The sequence below is a fragment of the Mobula hypostoma genome, chromosome 1 (assembly GCF_963921235.1).
Source record: "Mobula hypostoma chromosome 1, sMobHyp1.1, whole genome shotgun sequence".
NCBI classification, from domain to species: domain Eukaryota; kingdom Metazoa; phylum Chordata; class Chondrichthyes; order Myliobatiformes; family Myliobatidae; genus Mobula; species Mobula hypostoma.
The window spans coordinates 218,798,994-218,817,534 of NC_086097.1; the positions used below are offsets into that span (position 1 = coordinate 218,798,994).

General features: G+C 41.7%; 1 protein-coding gene across 1 annotated transcript in view; it reads left to right on the forward strand.

The window, feature by feature from the left end:
* Nucleotides 1-18,541, forward strand: part of prex2 (phosphatidylinositol-3,4,5-trisphosphate-dependent Rac exchange factor 2) — a 401,147-nt gene that overhangs the window by 349,435 nt on the left and 33,171 nt on the right. The window contains exon 38 of the mRNA XM_063064762.1: nucleotides 2,017-2,119. Coding sequence (XP_062920832.1) covers nucleotides 2,017-2,119 — 103 coding nt within the window. The remainder of the gene's footprint in view (nucleotides 1-2,016; nucleotides 2,120-18,541) is intronic.

An 18,541-nucleotide genomic window follows, 5' to 3' on the forward strand; every position in this document is an offset into this window, starting at 1 on the left:
GCCGTTCCTCTGGTCCGGGTGATTTATGTACCTTTAGGTCTTTCAGGTTTTTGAGCAGCTTCTCTCTTGTAATAGTAACTGCACCCACCTCATTTGCTTCACACATTACAACATCAGGCATACTGCTAGTGTCTTCCACAGTGAAGACTGATGCAAAATACTCATTTAGTTCATCAGCCATCTGCTTGTCCCCCGTTATTATTTGTCCTGCCTCATTTTCTAGCGTTCCTATATCCACTCTCAATTCTCTTTTATTTTTAACATACGAGGGTGATTAATAAATTTGTGGCCTAAGGTAGAAGGAGTCAATTTTAGAAAATCTAGCACATTTATTTTTCAACATAGTCCGCTCCTACATTTACACACTTCGTCCAGCAGTCGTGGAGTATACGGATTCCTTCTTTGTAGAAGTCGGCGTCTTGGACCTCCAGAAAGTGGTCCACAGCAGGGTGATTGATAAATCCGTGGGCTAAGGTAGAAGGAGAAGAGTTATTAACTTCAAGCTTTCTGCATAATCACTCAAGGAGAACTGCACGTGCATGTAACGAGAGTCGTATAACTCACCTCCTTCTACCTTAAGAGAGAACTATGTTGAAAAATAAATGTGCTAGGTTTTCTAAAATTGACTCCCACCTTAGGCCACGAACTTATTAAACACCCCTCATACTTGAAAAAACATTTACTATCTACTTCGATATTATTTACTAGCTTGCTTTCATATTTCATCTTTTCCTTTCTAATGATTTTTTCAATTGCTCTCTGTAGGTTTTTAAAAACTTCCCAATCCTCTATCTTCCCACTAATTTTTGTTTTGTTGTACACCCTTTCTTTTGCTTTTACAGTAGTTTTGACTTCCCTTGTCAGCCACGGATGTACTACTTTACCATTTGAGTATTTCCTCATTTTTGAAACACACATGCCCTGCACCTTCCTCATTTTTCCCAGAAGCACACACCATTGCTGCTCTGCTGACATCCCTGCCAGCAGCTCCTTCCAATTTACTTTAGCCAACTCCTCTCTCATACCATTGTAATTTCCCTTACTCTACTGAAATACTGCTACATCAGACATTACTTTCTCCCTATCAAATTTCAAGTTGAACACAATCATATTGTTATCACTAAGGGTTCTTCTACCTGAAGCTCCCTAATCGCCTCTGGTTCATTACATAACACCCAATCCAGTACGGCTAATCCCCTACTAGGCTCAACGAAATACTGCTCTAAAAAGCTATCTCTTAGGCATTCAACAAACTCACTCTCTTGCGATCCATTACCAACCTGATTTTCCCCAATTGTCCTGTTTCTCAGCTTTTTACCTCTCTCTAAATTCTCTTTTCAGGACCTCATTGCGTTTCCTTCCTATGTCATTTGTATTAATATGTACCAAGACATCTGGCTGCTCCCCGCCCCTCTCCAAAATGTGGACACGATCTGAGACATCCCTGACCCCAACATCTGGGAGGCAACATGCCATTCGGGTGTCCTGTTCACGTCCACAGTACACGTTTGTTGACCTCACTATCAAGTCTCCTATCACAACCACTAACTTCTTCTCTCTTTTTCCTTTATTTTTCCAATAATGAGGCAAATGGAAAAGTATGAGGTTTAGTGGAAGCAGAAGAGAGATCTCTTTTCACACAAAACACATAAAAGTTGCTGTTGAATGCTTTACGGGTAGGACCATTACAGACGGCAAAGAAAGTGTCCCGAGGGTGTGGATGGGTCTGATTTACGGGTAGGACCATTACATTTCTTTTCACATCTCTTTTTTTTGTAAAGATTTCTATTCCGTTAACTGTACACAGAAACTTCTCAATTGCTTGCGCTAAATGCGCAGCATGGTAGCAGCTGCGCATTTTGGTTTTTTTTGTGAATTTCTGAGCATGGTTTTATGTGCAGCCACTAGTAATTTGTGCATTTACTGTTGGCAACCAAGGATGAATTTCTGCATATCTGAAAAATGTGTGTGACCTAAAGGAATGTTTTGTGATTTAACGTTTCTCATCTCTTCCAGATGTACCTTGAGTGTCACTTTGGAACAGGCCATAATTCTTGCAAGATGTCATGGGTTACCTCCACGTTATCTGATGCAGGCTACTGATATGATGAGAAAACAGGTATGGAAACTGAAAATTACATGTCAAATAATTGTTTACTTTATAATGTTATCTGAACCCTTATGCTAGGGGATAAAGCAACTCTATCTATGATAGAGTTCTAAGAATTCAAGTTATTTCTCATTGACTTAGTTTCAGCTTAAGCTAAAAACTAAACTGCTAAGGTATTAGCAAAGTTTCATTCAGTTCTTTGGACCAAAAGAGCTGTTTATCATACTACACTGCCAGCAGCAAATGCACAATTTAGCTTTGCTGCTTTCATTAGGACTGGTCAGCATGGCTTTGTGAAAGGTAGGTCGTGCCTTACAAGCCTAATTGAATTTTTTGAAGATGTGACTAAACACATTGATGAAGGTAGAGCCGTAGATGTAGTGTATATGGATTTTAGCAAGGCATTTGATAAGGTACCCCATGCAAGGCTTATTGAGAAAGTAAGGAGGCATGGGATCCAAGGGGACCTTGCTTTGTGGATCCAGAACTGGCTTGCCCACAGAAGGCTAAGAGTAGTTGTAGACGGGTCATATTCTGCATGGAGGTCAGTGACCAGTGCTGTGCCTCAGGGATCTGTTCTGGGACCCCCTCTCTTTGTGATTTTTATAAATTACCTGGATGAGGAAGTGAAGGGATGGGTTAGTAAATTTGCTGATGACACAAAAGTTGGGGGTGTTGTGGATAGTGTGGAGGGTTGTCAGAGTGGAACATCGATAGCATGCAAAACTGGGCTGAGAATTTGCAGATGGGGTTCAACCCAGATAAGTGTGAGGTGGTTCATTTTGGTAGGTCAAATGTGATGGCAGAATATAGCATTAATGGCAAGGCTCTTGGCAGTGTGGAGGATCAGAGCGATCTTGGGTTCTGAGTCCACAGGACACTCAAAGCTGCTACGCAGGTTGTCTTTGTGGTTAAGAAGGCATATGGTGCATTGACCTTCATCAATCGTGAGATTGAGTTTAGGAGCCGAGAGGTAATGTTGCAGCTACCTAGGACCCTGTTCAGACCCCACTTGGAGTACTGTGCTCAATTCTGGTCGCCTCACTACATAAAGGACGTAGAAACTATTGAAAGGGTGCAGAGGAGATTTACAAGGATGTTGCCTGGATTGGGGAACATGCCTTATGAGACTATGTTGAATGGACTCGGCCTTTTCTCCTTGGAGCGATGGAGGATGGGAGGTGACCTGATAGAGCTGTACAAGATAATGAGAGGCATTGATCGTGTGGATAGTCAGAGGCTTTTTCCCAGGGCTGAAATGGCTAGCACGAGAGAGCATAGTTTTAAGGTGCTTGGAAGTAGGTACAGAGGAGACGTCTGGGATAAGGCTTTTATGCAGAGAGTGGTGAGTTCGTGGAATGGGCTGCCGGTGGTGGTGGTGGAGCTTTTAAGAGACTCCTGGATGGCTACATGGAGCTTAGAAAAATAGAGAGCTATGGGTAAGCCTAGGTAGTTCTAAGGTAAGGACATATGTAGGCCGAAGGGCCTGTATTGTGCTGTAGGTTTTCCGTGTTTCTATGTTTCTCTGTTAACCTAATGATATATAGGATTTGAGTTATTTGCCAGGTATTTTTGGTACTGCCTAGCAGGAGGGTTTTTAATATTTAGCAATATCACACATTTTTGCTTATAAAAACATTTTCCATTAATTTGGTAACTGTTGTTTCCTATCATTGAAATCAAATTGGAAATGACATAAATAGTGTCTGCATAGTCAGTGTCCTCACCATCATCCATCATCAGCTGTAATTTTATTAATGTTTATTTCTTCTATTGGCCTGCCCCACTCTGAATTAGCCAGTCATATCATCGAGTTATTCCAATATGTGTCCACCAAATGAATGTGATTATCAGTGCACATTTTAATTCTGAATTCTTAAAACAAAATTCAAGATTTACTTCATAAGCATGGGGTCAATACAGAGGATTATTTGTATAAATAAAGTATTTTTGAAGTAGGTCAAGGAGTTTTTTGATTACAGTTAAAAACTAAGAAATGTTAGCTAAATTTATATCTAGCTAATACAAGATGCATTTTGTATGCATGGACTTTCAGCAAACAGCCAGACAATAGAAGATAAGTTTGTGTGAAATATTTTTTTCATTATGGAAGTTTTCCTCCAAAAGATTGGAAGTCACATTTGTGTTTTGCTATTGTAAGAAAAATGTGGCTCACATAGCTACCAAACACTTGCATTGGGAATAGATCTGTAGATGTTTACAACCTTCTCTGGCTTCTATTGGGTTGGTGAAGGTTGGCAAATTTTGGCAAACTGGGAGAGCCATTGGTGCAATCATTATTTAGGTACTGAAAATCCAAATATCTGTGATTGTCTTTCACAGCTAAGTCAGATGCAAAATTTGCTACAAGAAAATGTGATTAATTGAATCAAAATTGACCAATTGTAACATCCCAACTGGGAAATGAGAACAGTGGCGCAGGAGTCATTCATCAGCATCTCTCATTGATGACACTGAAAATTGATTTTGTTTTAAAATTTAGGCCTAATCCTTGTATATTTTTCAAAATAATCACAATACATAGCATTTGATCCTGGATCATAAAGCCCAAATTCTAAACACGGTCCTTTAAGTAATCCGTTGATTGAAGTCTTAACTCTCCACCTGATTTTCATTCTACTCAGACAGTTTATCACAGTGTGATAAAATTAATTTTCTTAAGTATTGTGTGGATATAAATGTTTATTTATCCATTTTACTCCCAAGGTTATTTGATGATGAGCTCATCATCTCTTATTTATGCACTGTTGATCATTCAATTTTTAATTTAGCAGATTGATGAAGCTCAGTTTAAGCCTCTATATATGAAAATAACTTGTGGCCATGGTTCCAAGGGAAATTAAAAGTTCCTTTGCATAAACTCCTCTTGAATTAGCAGTACCTTGTTAGTTAATTGATCATATGTGGCCAACAGAAAGCCCCGTGAAACAATTGCCCAGGAACAAGCATGACATTCACGACAGACATCCTTAATGTTCACCTGAAAAAAATGGGCATTTAAAAACCTAATGTTATAATCATCTTGACAGCCATCAAAGGTTGCCATACTGACGCAAATCCACTCAAATAAAATAGCACAATTCTGTCATTATCTTCCTGCTGAAACAAATTCTTACTGATAATAAATGCCATGTTTTCTGGTCATTCCTGTCACTAAAGTAGTGAATCTAATGACAGGTACACAACAGGACCAGCTCAAAAATTCTTGAGGTTTTCTCTGATCCATCTGGGTCCTCTTCAGCCAAATTCAGATGTCAGTGAATACAACACTTATTATTATTATTATATTACTTAACATATCCATTACTATTAACAATCTGATAATTTCTTGCCTCTGCTGTTAGTTTTGTTTGGATACCTGAATAGTTCTGTGTAATGCCTTGGTTCATATTTTTACTGTTATGCTGTATGTATTTCATTTAGCAGTTCTGTAAGAGCAGTCAGTTCTGTTTTCAACCTGTTTGGGTTATAGTTGAAGATCAGAGATGAGGAGAATTATGTGCCACCTAATTAGGATGGTCAGATTAAGGGGAGGTTTCTCTGGTGAGGGATACTAAGGTTGGGCTTGGGGCTTTTGTTCAGCAGGAGATGAAGAGGAAGACGCTGGAGAGAAACAGTTACAGCATATGATTAGATTAGATTAGATTAGATTAGATTCAACTTTATTGTCATTGTGCTGAGTACAGATACAAAGCCAATGAAATGCAGATAGCATCTAACCAGAAATGCAAAGAATAGAATTATTTACAAAATAACTGTGAATAAAAATTAAGTGCTACAGCACACAAATATAAAAGTACTGAGACAGTACAATATGGGTGCAATACTGCTTAGCGCTGTGATGTGAGGTTCAGCAGGGTCACAGCCTCAGGGAAGAAGCTTTTCCTGAGCCTACTGGTGCAGGAGTGGAGGCTCCTGTAGCACCTACCAGATGGGAGGAGAGTAAAAAGTCTGTGGTTAGGGTGAGATGCATCCTTGATAATGCTTTTCACCCTGTCCAGGCAGCATTTATGGTAGATGTTCTCAATGGTGGGCAATTGGGTGCCAATAATCTGTTGGGCAGTTTTCACCACATGCTGGAGAGCTTTGCGGTCTGATACGGGACAATTGCCATACCACACTGAGATGCAGTTGGCGAGTATGCTCTCAATGCTACAGCAGTAAAAGTCCGTCAGTATCCTGGGACAGAGGTAAGCTTTCTTGATGCTCTGCAGGAAATAAAGGTGCTGTTGCACCTTTTTGATCAGGATGGCGGAGTTCAGGGACCAGGTGAGATCCTCAGAAATGTGGACACCAAGGAATTTGAATCTTGATACACACTCCACTACAGCTCCGTTGATGTAGATGGGGACGTGAGTGTGGCTCCCAGCATGCCTGAAGTCCACAATGATCACCTTGGTCTTCTGGATGTTAAGGCCAGGTTGTTGTCGCCACAACATGCGGCCAGGTGCTGGACCTCGTCCCCGTAGGCCATCTCGTCATCCCCCCTGATCAGGCCAACCACCGTGGTGTCGTCTGTGAAATTGATTATAGAGTTAGAACCACGTACAGGAACACAGTCATAGGTGAAAAGGGAGTACAGAAGAGGGCTCAGCACACAGCCTTGAGGCACGCCGGTGTTCAGGGTGAGAGTGGAGGAGGAGAGGTTGTCTAACTTAACTGATTGGGGTCTGTTAGTCAGAAAGTCCAAGGTCTGATTGCAGAGGGATGAGCAGATACCAAGCTGGCGAAGTTTGGCGATCAGCTTGGAGGGGATCACAGTATTGAATGCCGAACTAAAGTCAATGAACAGCATTCTGACGTAAGAGTTGGGGCTATCCAGGTGGGTCAGGGCAGAGTGAAGTGCCGTGGAGATGGCATCCTCTGTTGACCTGCTGGTGCAATAGGCAAATTGATGGGGGTCCAAGGTAGTGGGCAGACAGGATTTCAGAAGTGATAGAACCAGTCTCTCAAAGCACTTCGCAATGATGGGAGTGAGTGGAACTCGGCAGAAGTCATTCATACCCGTGGCAGTGGAATGCTTCGGCACCGGCACGATGGTGGTGATCTTGAAGCTTGTGGGGACAACTGCCTGGGCCAGGGACAGATTAAACATGTCTGTGAAGACCCCAGCCAACTGCCCTGCATAGACTCTGAGCACATGGCTAGCTATTCCATTCAGACCAGCTGCTTTCCGTACATTCACCCTGCTCAGGGTGGCGCAAACATCGGAGGTGGAAAGTGAGAGAGGCAATTCATCACACATCAAAGTTGCTGGTGAACACAGCAGGCCAGGCAGCATCTCTAGGAAGAGGTACAGTCGACGTTTCAGGCCGAGACCCTTCGTCAGAACTAACTGAAGGAAAAGTTAGTAAGAGATTTGAAAGTGGGAGGGGGAGGGGGAGATCCAGAATGATAGGAGAAGACAGGAGGGGGAGGGATGGAGCCAAGAGCTGGACAGGTGATTGGCAAAAGGGATATGAGAGGCTCATGGGACAGGAGGTCCGGGAAGAAAGACAAGTGGCGGGGGGGGGTGGGATCCCAGAGGATGGACAAGGGGTATATTCAGAGGGACAGAGGGAGAAAAAGGAGAGTGAGAGAAAGAATCTCCAGTGGCCACACATTTTAATTCCACATCCCATTCCCATTCTGACATGTCCATCCACGGCCTCCTCTACTGTAAAGATGAAGCCACACTCAGGTTGGAGGAACAACACCTTATATTCCGTCTGGGTAGCCTCCAACCTGACGGCATGAACATCGACTTCTCTAACTTCCGCTAATGCCCCACCTCCCCCTCATACCCCATCCGTTATTTATTTTTATACACACATTCTTTCTCTCACTCTCCTTTTTCTCCCTCTGTCCCTCTGACTATACCCCTTGCCCATCCCCTGGGTTCCCCCTCCCTTGTCTTTCTCCCCGGACCTCCTGTCCCATGATCCTCTCATATCCCCTTTGCCAATCACCTGTCCAGTTCTTGGCTCCATCCCTCCCCCTTCTGTCTTCTCCTATCATTTTGGATCTCCCCCTCTCCCTCCCATTTTCAAATCTCTTACTAACTCTTCCTTCAGTTAGTCCTGACGAAGGGTCTTGGCCTGAAACGTCGACTGTACCTCTTCCCAGAGATGCTGCCTGGCCTGCTGCGTTCACCACCAACTTTGATGTGTGTTGCTTGAATTTCCAGCATCTGCAGAATTCCTGTTGTGAGGCAGTTCACCAGGTGGGAGATCTGCTTTGAGGGTGAACTCCTTGTTCTCTTGGTCAAAGCGAGCGTAGAAGTAATTGAGCTCATCAGGGAGGGAAGCAGAGCTGGAAGGGGGCACAGTAATAGGTTGTTTGAAGTCTGTAATGACCTGTATGCCATGCCACATGCACTGGGGGTCCGAGGAGTTGAAATGCTCCTCGATTCTCTGTTTGTATATGTGTTTAGTCTGAGAGATTCCCCTCCTCAGGTTGGCCCTGGCTGAGCAGTAAGCCTCCCGGTCTGCAGACCTGAAGGCTGAATCTCTGACTTTGAGCAGGAAGTGAACTTCTCTGTTCATCCATGGTTTCTGATAGGGGAAAACTTTTATTTGTTGTCACTCTATCTACACACTTGTTGACGTGCTCAAGGACAGAGTTGGTATACAAGTCAATATTAATCTGAAAGTCTGTGGTGGCATGGGCAGCACACGCGCTCCAGTCTGTGTGCTGGAATTGATGCTGAAGAGCAGAGTCAGCCCACTCCAGCCAGATCTTAATAGTCTTCATTGTGGGTTTCACATGTTTAATGACCGGACTGTCCCAGGTGGGGGAGGGTAGTGGCTTTGTAAACATCAGCCACATTTGTGTAGACATGATCAAAGGTTTTATTTCCCCTTGTGGTGTATGATACATTTTGGTAAAATCTTGGAAGCACGGTACGTAGGTTACAATAATTAAAGTCCCCAGCGACAATAAAGGCTCCATCTGGATGCAGTGTCTGCAGCTTGCTAATAGTGGCACTGAGATCTTTCATGGCTACTTTAGCCTTAGCATCCGGCGGTACATAAACTGCAACAGCAATGATGCATGTAAACTCTCGTGTTTGATAAAAAGGTCTGCACTTAATAAGCAGGTATTCCAGATCAACAGAGCAATAAGTGTCAGCAATGGTAGAGTTAGTACACCGTGATCAATTCACGTAGATGCATAAACCACCTCCCCTACTTTCACCTGTCGCTGTTGCAGTTCTGTCAGCCCTGAAGACCGTGTGCCCTTCCAGTTCCACCAGGTTGTTTGGGACATCACTGTTTAGCCAAGTCTCCATAAAAAATATGACGCTGCAACCCATAAGCCTTCTTTGTGTGAGGGTCCAAGTCCTTAGTTCGTCCAGCTTGTTCGTCAGAGACCGAACACTGGCGAGGAAGATGCTAGGTAGCGCTGGCCGGTGTGGATTTAGCCTTAGCCTAGCACGCAAACCTCCACGCTTACCCCGTCTTTGTTTTCGGTCTTGATGCTGGCACCGGGCCCTTCCCGACGGAGCGAATTGAATGCCGGTCCGTGGTCCTTACTAACTCCGGAGGTAGTTGGTCGAAGTTGAATGGATAATTCAAAACTTGTGTTGGTGCATCGATAGTTAATGTCCAAAAGTGACTGCTTGCTGTAAGTGTAGTTCGCGTAGCCGAATCGAGCGAACACGCTGAAACAAGCAGATAAATTAACACCATTTTTCGAAATCTGGTAAAACACTGAGCCTCGCGATACACATGTGCCGCCATATATGATCCAGTGGGAGACCTGTTTGTTTGAGATGGATTGCGAACGATGTTCGGAAGGTGGTGTGAGTGTTCACGCTGACCAAGGGTCCAGTGTGTGAGTGACAGGAAGTCCAACTTGTGTGTATTTGACTGTTTAATTAGAATGGGCCCTTTTCTTTTTGTTATTCTTTACTAACTTTTTATTTAAGTTAAGATTCATAAATATAATTTCTTTAATCATAGGCACTGCAGTGCCTGTTATTTCCTGGCACTAATTTGTAACAGGGTAGCAAATTACACAGCATCCACACAAACCGGGGTATGGATTGGGAAAAGCCACCTCAATCTCACGAGTTTGGTGGGATTTGAGAGTGTCATTCCCTAGATTATGCAGCCAAGGAAACTAGGGTGTTTCACCTGTATTTATTAACCTCCATCCTCATGAAATCTTCATGTAACAGTGTTTGGTCTGATTTTTTAATATCCAAATATTTTACATCCACTGCCTTCCACACGTATTACATTCTCGAAAGCTCTATTCGATTTGTCAAATCTCTTTTATTGAACAATGTCATCTGCAGAATTATGTTGTGATTGTCTAAGTTCCAGTTACTAGGTCCTTAAATGATAAAGTTACAACACTTTGCAGCAATAGATATCAGGCAGTTTATAATTTTCTCTTCCTCTTTTTACTTTTGCCATTACATTTGCTAATTTCTAATCTGCTGCTTTAATCCAGAAATAAGAGAATATTGGAAGTTAACATGAAGTATAAAAGCTGTGTCTGCGATTACCTCTTTTAAAACATTGAGATGCAGATGTCAGGCTCAGAGGATTTGCCTAGTTATGTTTAATTAATTTCTCTAGCAGTTTCTATTTTCATGATATTATTGATTTTCTGTTTCTTGCTGTCATTAGGCCTTCCAGTTATGTTATATTTAATCTATTTTTTGCAGTGCAGACCAATGCAAAATATTTGTTTAGCATTTCAGTCATACACTATTTCCCATTATGCTTTCTCTTATCTTTGTCCCTGTTGAATTGACATTTACTTCTGTTCCTCTCTCTTTATATGATTATATAAATTTTCACAATTATATTATGGTCTAGATTTTTAAGGTATTTGCCTTTGTATTTGCTGGTATTTCCCCAGGTAACCACTAGGAAGGTTAGGAATCTCATATGAATGTAGGAAACTTGAACTTTCTTTGAGGTTGTTGCAGTGATTTCCTGACTCTGTGCCAATGTTAAACAAACCATGGACTATGGGCTTCTGTCCCACAAAATCTGCTTGATGAATGCTGTTACATACCCCGTAACTGGGTTGCCAAACCAGCAGAAATGGATCACTCAGTTGGAGTCTGGATTACTAGAACTAAGGAAGTTTTATTAAAGAAACAAACAAAACAGTACTCTAATCAAAAGGATAATAAATGCAACAGTTTAGCAATGATAAACACACATGTACACAGAATTAAGATAACAGGATCAATCAAGCTCTATCGTTGTCTAGGGGTAAATGACCAGTTTCAAAGTGACGCAAAGTTCAGTTCAATTTAGTTCAGTTCAGTTTGCAGTAATCGCTGCCGTGAGAGATGGACAGTGGGGGGAAGGAGAGAGAGAGCAAAACGAACGAATATTCAAACGGCTTCCACACAGACCTTCGACATTCTTCTCAGTCAGCTTTTGTGCGAGCCCTTTGTGATGTCATCTGAGGTCACCGACCGTGACCCCTCCGTTTCCAGATACGATCGTTTCTCTGTGGTGACTGGCACCCAGGCAAGGGTGGACACACACCAGGTTCCCGCCGATCGGGCCTTTCCACCCTGTGCGTCTATGGCTTGTCCCGCGATCAGCAGTCCAAAACTTCCCACCGACTTGTGGGAGACGCACCGCTTCCAGGGTCTCGTTACCTCGGGGTGTCGTGTGTGTGTTGCCTTAGCGAACCTGTCCCTTTTTTATCCCCCTGCTGAGGTATCGCCTGTCCATCACTTCAAACAGTTCAGGGTTCAAAGGGGGAGCCAATCTTCACAGCTCTCCTTCCGTTACTCTCTCCCGTCCCTTCATTAACATCTCCAAATGCTGCTCCATTGTTTTCCTTATCTCTCTTCCCCTGAGGACAGGTGGCAGACCAACCGCTGATCCCACTGGTGCCAGTCCAGGCCAGCTAACATCTTAATTTATGTGTATTCTCGTCACAATGCATACTAATTATTCAGTTCAATGGATGGAATGGGTAAAAGAAAGTGGGACAGCCAGTGAGCAATTCACAATTTGTATTTTTTCAAATAGCATGCTGAATTCCTATATTTTTCAGATAAATGTGGAATTCAGAAAGAGCCAGCATTGCCAGCTGTCTTTGCATCTCTGTGCAGCTTCTCACTCCTTAGGTTGGACCTGCTTCAGGAAAATCCAGGCTTAGTTTTCCTCATGATGGAATCCATCCCACTTTAACTGACCCTTTTTCCCCCAGATTCCCAGCAATCTGAATTCTCCCCACTTGGGCAATACACACAAAATGCTGGAGGAGCTCAGCAAGTCAAGCAGCACCTATGGAAGAAAATAAACAATTGATGTTTCAGGCCGAAACCCTTCATCAGGACAGAAATGCCTGATCTGCAGAGTTCCCCCAACCTCTTGGGCGCATTGCTCAAGATTTCCAGTATCTGCAGAATTGTAGCTCTTCCCCCTTGGGCAGTATAGCTTCATTTCCTTCAAAGTCTTACAAAGTGAAGCCAAGTGACCATGTGACAATAAGGTTTGGCTTCCAGATGAGCTCAGTGCTCACTTTGACCGACAGAACATGGAGGCATCTTCACAAACTCCCACAACACGAGGCCAGCATGAGAGCATCCTTCAGGAGGGTGAACCAGTGGAAAGTATCTGGCTCAGTCAGGGTACCTCGCCTCATTGACTATCACTCAGTAACACTTACATCTATGCAATCACATGCATTGAGAGGTTGGTGATGAAGCACATCAACTCCAACCGAAGGAGTGACTTGGATCCACTCCAGTTTGCCTACCATCACAATTGGTCATTTTTTGGCTCTGCACTCAACCCTGAAACAACTGGACAGTGAAGATGCATACATCAGGATGCTCTCCATTAACTACAGCTTTGCATTCAACACTATCATCCCCTTCAAACTGCAAGATAAGCTCTAGGACCTAGGCCTCAATGCTTCCTTGTGCAACTGGTTCCTCAATTTCATCACTTGCAGATGACACAGTCAGTTTGGATTGGCAACAACATCTCCCCCACAATCATCAGCAGCACAGGCGCGTCACAAGGCTGTGTGCTTAGACGACTGCTCCAGTCACGTTATGCTTATGACTGTGAGTCTAAGTACAGCTCCATTGCCATATTCAAGTTTTCTGATGACACTGCTGTTGGCGGCAGGATCAAAGGTGGTGACAAATCAGCATCTAGGAGAGAGGTTGAAAATCTAGCTGAATGGTGCCACAACAACAACCTCTCGTTGAGTGTCGACAAAACCAAAAACCTGAATATTGACTCCAAGAGGAGGAAACTGGAGGTACATGAGCTAGTTCTCACCAGGGGATCAGAGGTGGGAAGGCTCAGCAACTTTAAATTTCTTGGTGCTATCATTTCAGGGGATTTGTCCTGGGTTCAGCACGCAAATGCCATTATTCTGCCCACCTGGGTGAGCTGTTGTGTCATGTCAGACAGATTTCAGAATCTGCCCTCAATCCAAATTTCAGATTGTGTATCAATTCCCGAACATGCGTGTTAAAGGATTAACAGGAAGGATGGAGGAAGTAGTGATCTTGCTACAAATTGACTTTGAGCTGAAATTGAGGCTCAAAAAATCATATCAGGACTTTTGGTTGCAGAAAGAAATCTCTGCGAGCTATTCTGCACTGAGGAGGAAATCAAGAAACTCTGTATTGCCTTTCCAATATCATACTTAGTGAAGCACAGTTTCAGTGCAGTTGCCCAACGTTTTTCAAGGCAATGAAACAGACTGTAAATTACTGAACATGGTGATCTGAGACTTCTTCTGAGTGACTTTCAGCCTGATGTTGAGAAGCTGGTCCAAGCCAGTCTATCTCATTGAAAAGGGCAAAAGCAATGAAGTAGTAAATAGCTGGACTAGTAATGTACATTCTAAAATTGTTGTTGAAATTTGTTTTTACTGTAATTAATTAAATAAAGAAATAATTTTATTTATAGCTTTAAATAGATTTGAATAATATTTGGAATTATTTGTCACTACTTTAAATCTGCAGTTTCTATTCTCTTTCACTGTGCTTCGTAAATGAAAATTCTTTCAGTTGTTATGTAATGACTGGAAAGGGAAACGGGTGTGCTGGGGGTGTGGTCTGGGAGTCAAGGAGACGATAATCCAAAGAAGTTGGGGGACCACTGGCTTAGAGTTATGGGAGAGTCTGTAATGTTAAAGACAAAAGATTTCAAGTTCAAGTTCAGTTTATGTCATTCATCTATATAGATGTATACTGCCAAATGACTGTGTGGCTAGGCACAGCTGAAATGCCAACTACAATATAAATTTGCCGATGACACAACTATTGTTGGGAGAATTTCAAATGGTGACAAGGAGGCGTACAGGAGCGAGATAGATCTGAGTGGTGTGGCAGCAATAACCTTACACTCAGTGTCAGTAAGAGCAAGCAATTTATTGTGGACTTCAGCAGGGGGAAGTTAAGGGAACACACAGCAGTTCTCATCGATGGATCAAAAATGAAAAGGGTGAGCAATTTCAACTTCCTGGGTTTCAACATGTTTGCAGATCTATCATGGGCCCAACATAGCCATGTAATTACAAAGAAGGCATGACAGCGGCTATATTTCATTCGGAGTTTGAGGAGAATTGGTTTGTCACCAAGGTCAAGTAAATTTCTACAAATGTATCGTGGAGAGCACTCTAAATGGTTGCATAACCATCTGGTATGGAGAGGCTGCTGAACAAGATCGGAAAAAGCTGCAGGAAGTTGTAAACTCAGCCAGCTCGCACACGGGCAGTAGGCACTCCAGCATCAAGGACACCTTCAAAGGGGTGACATCCAACATTAATGACCCCTGTCACCCAGAACATGCCCACCCCTCATTGCCACCATCAAGGAGGAGGTACTGAAGCCTGAAGACACACACTCAAAATATAAGGAACAGCTCCTTCTAGTTCACCATCAGACCAAGGTGCATAACACAGTACAGAACAAGTCACACACATAATACATAATGTAATATTAGCACAAATAAACTAACAAATAATAAGGTGCATTTATGACACAAGTTAAAAAGTAAGCGGTGTAATGCTACTGGCGCATCACGCAGAAAAATGATGAAAATTTGGTTGGCTGACCTTATGTTGCCTGATTCACACTCTTACAATGGCTTCACAGATGTCTAACAGATTGCTACAGATACTTTAGTTTAGTGTAGATATGAACTATGTGATCTTTTAACAGAGAATTATGAACTGGACACAAGGTGACATTTTTAGATTCTTTTTAAACATACATCAGTAAATTGACATGAGCGTGAACACGTATCTCATGGAAAACCATGCTATATAGCAGTTGTGGGTGAGATTCATTTAACGGCTGAGTTTAAAAATACTAACAAGGGTGATCGGAACCAGACCATATTGTAGTTGTTGCCCTGCATCCACTGGGCTCCTGGACTGACTTCATTCACCTCAGCGCTGCCTCACTGTGCAGTCTGCGGACTCACTTTCAGGGAATCTGCAGCTCAAGTTCTCAGTATTATTTGGTGACTTTATTATCTGCACGATTTGTATTCATTTGCACATCAGGTGTTTGTCGGTCTTTGGTTTCTCGTGGATTCTTTGTTTTGTGGCTGTCTGCAAAAAAATTAATCTCAAGGTCGTACAGTATATGGTATACATATTTTGATGATATATCCACTTTCAAGTCTAATTTCAGCAAGGTGATTTAAAACTACTTTCTAACTTTTCCTGACAAATAGCATTTCAGTTTATGCATTGGTTTTTATTAGTAACTTTGACATACTGTGAATTTTACAAAAGATTTCAAAATGATACACCAGTTTATTATTGCATCTGATAATACATGTAGAAAAAGTTTCAGTTGATTTCTTTGCATACTGATCTGCCACATTGTGCACTTATGATGGGACCAAGGAAACCAAGAATTCTTCAGCCTTGCACTGGATATTCTTTCCTTTCAAAGCAGACGTGAAAACATAATGATATTCTACAGACAGAATAGTAGGCTTATTAGCATTTCAATTTAGTCAACATTTTTGCTGAAGAAGAGCTATTTGAAGCGAAACAAAAACACTTCAATTCCAATTTTCAAGTCAAACCAAGTCAAGACAAATTTATTTATAAAGCACATTTAAAAACAACCCATATTGACCAAGGTGCTGTACAAAGCATAACAGGTAGCTAAAATCACAAATACAAAAAAAAAACAGATATAAACAACAAGGCACACAGCTTGTAGGCACAAAATAAACAACACATAAGCCTAGGCACAAGCCAAAAATCAGTCGCATCAGGAAGATTCAAACGCTAGTGAATAAAGGTAAGTTTTGAGCCTGGACTTAAAAGAGTCAATGGAGAGGGCAGATCTGATAGGGAGGGGAATGCTGTTCCACAGTCTAGGGGCTACAACAGCAAAGGGCTGTCACCCCTGAACTTAAATTTAGATTGCGGGACAGCCAGGAGCCCCAAGTCAGCCGACCTGAGGGACCTGGAAATAGAATAAGGGGTTAGATAGGAGGGGGCCAGCCCATTTAGGGCTTAATAAACAAACAGGAAAACATTAAAATCAATTCTAAACCATACTGGTAGCCAGTGGAGAGAGGCCAGGATATGGACCCTTTTCCGGGCACCTGTCAGGATCCTGGCTGCGGCGATCTGGACCAATTGCAGGCGGGACAGGGACGACTGACTAATTCCAGTATATAGGGAGTTGGAGTAGTCCAAGCGGGAGGATATAAGGGCGTGGATGACTTTCTTGAGATCTCTGAAAGAGAGAAACAACTTGATTTTGGCAATAGTACGAAGCTGGAAAAAACTGGCTTTTACTACTGCATTAACTTGCTTGTCAAACTTAAAGGCGGTATCAAATGTCACAATTCATCATATTGCTAGATTTATTGATTACATTTCCCTGACTATTTTGCATTTAACTCTGAAAAATGCATTTGACAAAACATTGTATATTGCACTAATTAGAAATATCTAACAAGAGAATAATCTGCAGATATCTGCAGATGCTGGAAATCTAAGCAACACACACAAAATGCTGGAGGAACTCAGTAGTTCAGGCAGCACCATGGAAAAGAGAAGCACAGTCGACGTTTCAGGACCTAGATCCTTCGGCAGGAAATCTCTTTTCATTTCGTAAGACATTAGCTAACACCAAAATATAAAGTGATATATATACACATACATACACAGTGCAAAAGTCTAAATTTCTGAGGACCAAAATAGATTCAATATATGAATAAGTATTATTTTTAAAAACTATTATATTAATTAAATTAATTTTTAATAGCTAAGAAATGAACATGAAATTTTAATGAAAAGTAATAGAAGTCATAAGTATTTAATTATTATTCTACCTACTTTACATGGAATATATTTCCTTAAATAGCACATATAATTTGTGAGTGTGATAGTTAAATAAGGATCTCACTGTAACAGTTATATAAATTAACCATACAAAGACTACTGAATTCTATTAAATTGTATTCTAACGTAAATCAGCAACTTTCCAATATACTTTTTTTTGAGGAGCAGAACAGAATCCATTTCTATTTGCAGAACCATAAGGTAAACATTAAAAATTGTTATAATATCAATATTTGTAATAAAATTCAAATGCTTAAAAATGTTGAACTAAAACCTTGCAAAACTGTCAGAGCTATTGGCTCTTACTTCTAATACTCAGCAGACTGCTTGCTTCTTGTTCTACTCGTACCTTTGAGCAAAGTTGCATTGGTATCTGAATTGGAAATAACAGAAGTTAATTTCTTCATTCTCATTTGGGGGATATTTCAAGCCATTTGTATGATTTACACTTAAACTTCAGTGCACAACTCTTCGACGTTGTAGATACCAATTTTCAGATGAGGTGTAAAGCCAAAGTTCTATTTGCCATGCCCCAGTAATCTTGTGGAAATTTAAAGATCCTTTAACCTTGCCTAACGAGAAACTATAAGACCTTCCTCATTTCTCCACTCTCACTCATCTGGGGCAGCAACAAATTAAATGATCAATCATGTAACTCTGGTTTTGTGATGCCCAAAATGGCTGCTGTGTTTTCCTACCTGACAATAGCCACTGCAATTCAAAGTTATTAACTACATATTAGATGCCATGATATGTTTGTGTAATTTATGGTAAAATGGTATATAAATTAACTTTAACACGAGGAAATCTGCAGATGATGAAAATTCAAGCAACACACACAAAAAGTGCTGGTGAACACAGCAGGCCAGGCAGCATCTATAGGAAGAGGTCCAGTCCTGAAGAAAGGTCTCGGCCCGAAACGTCGACTGTGCCTCTTCCTATAGATGCTACCTGGCCTGCTGCGTTCACCAGCATTTTTTGTGTGTGTTGTATAAATTAACTTTTCTACCCTTAATGCTTCTCCAAGTGAGTAAATTATCAATTCCCTGAAGGAATCAATTAGTCTGCCACTGTCTGTGAAACTCTGTACTCCAACTTTTA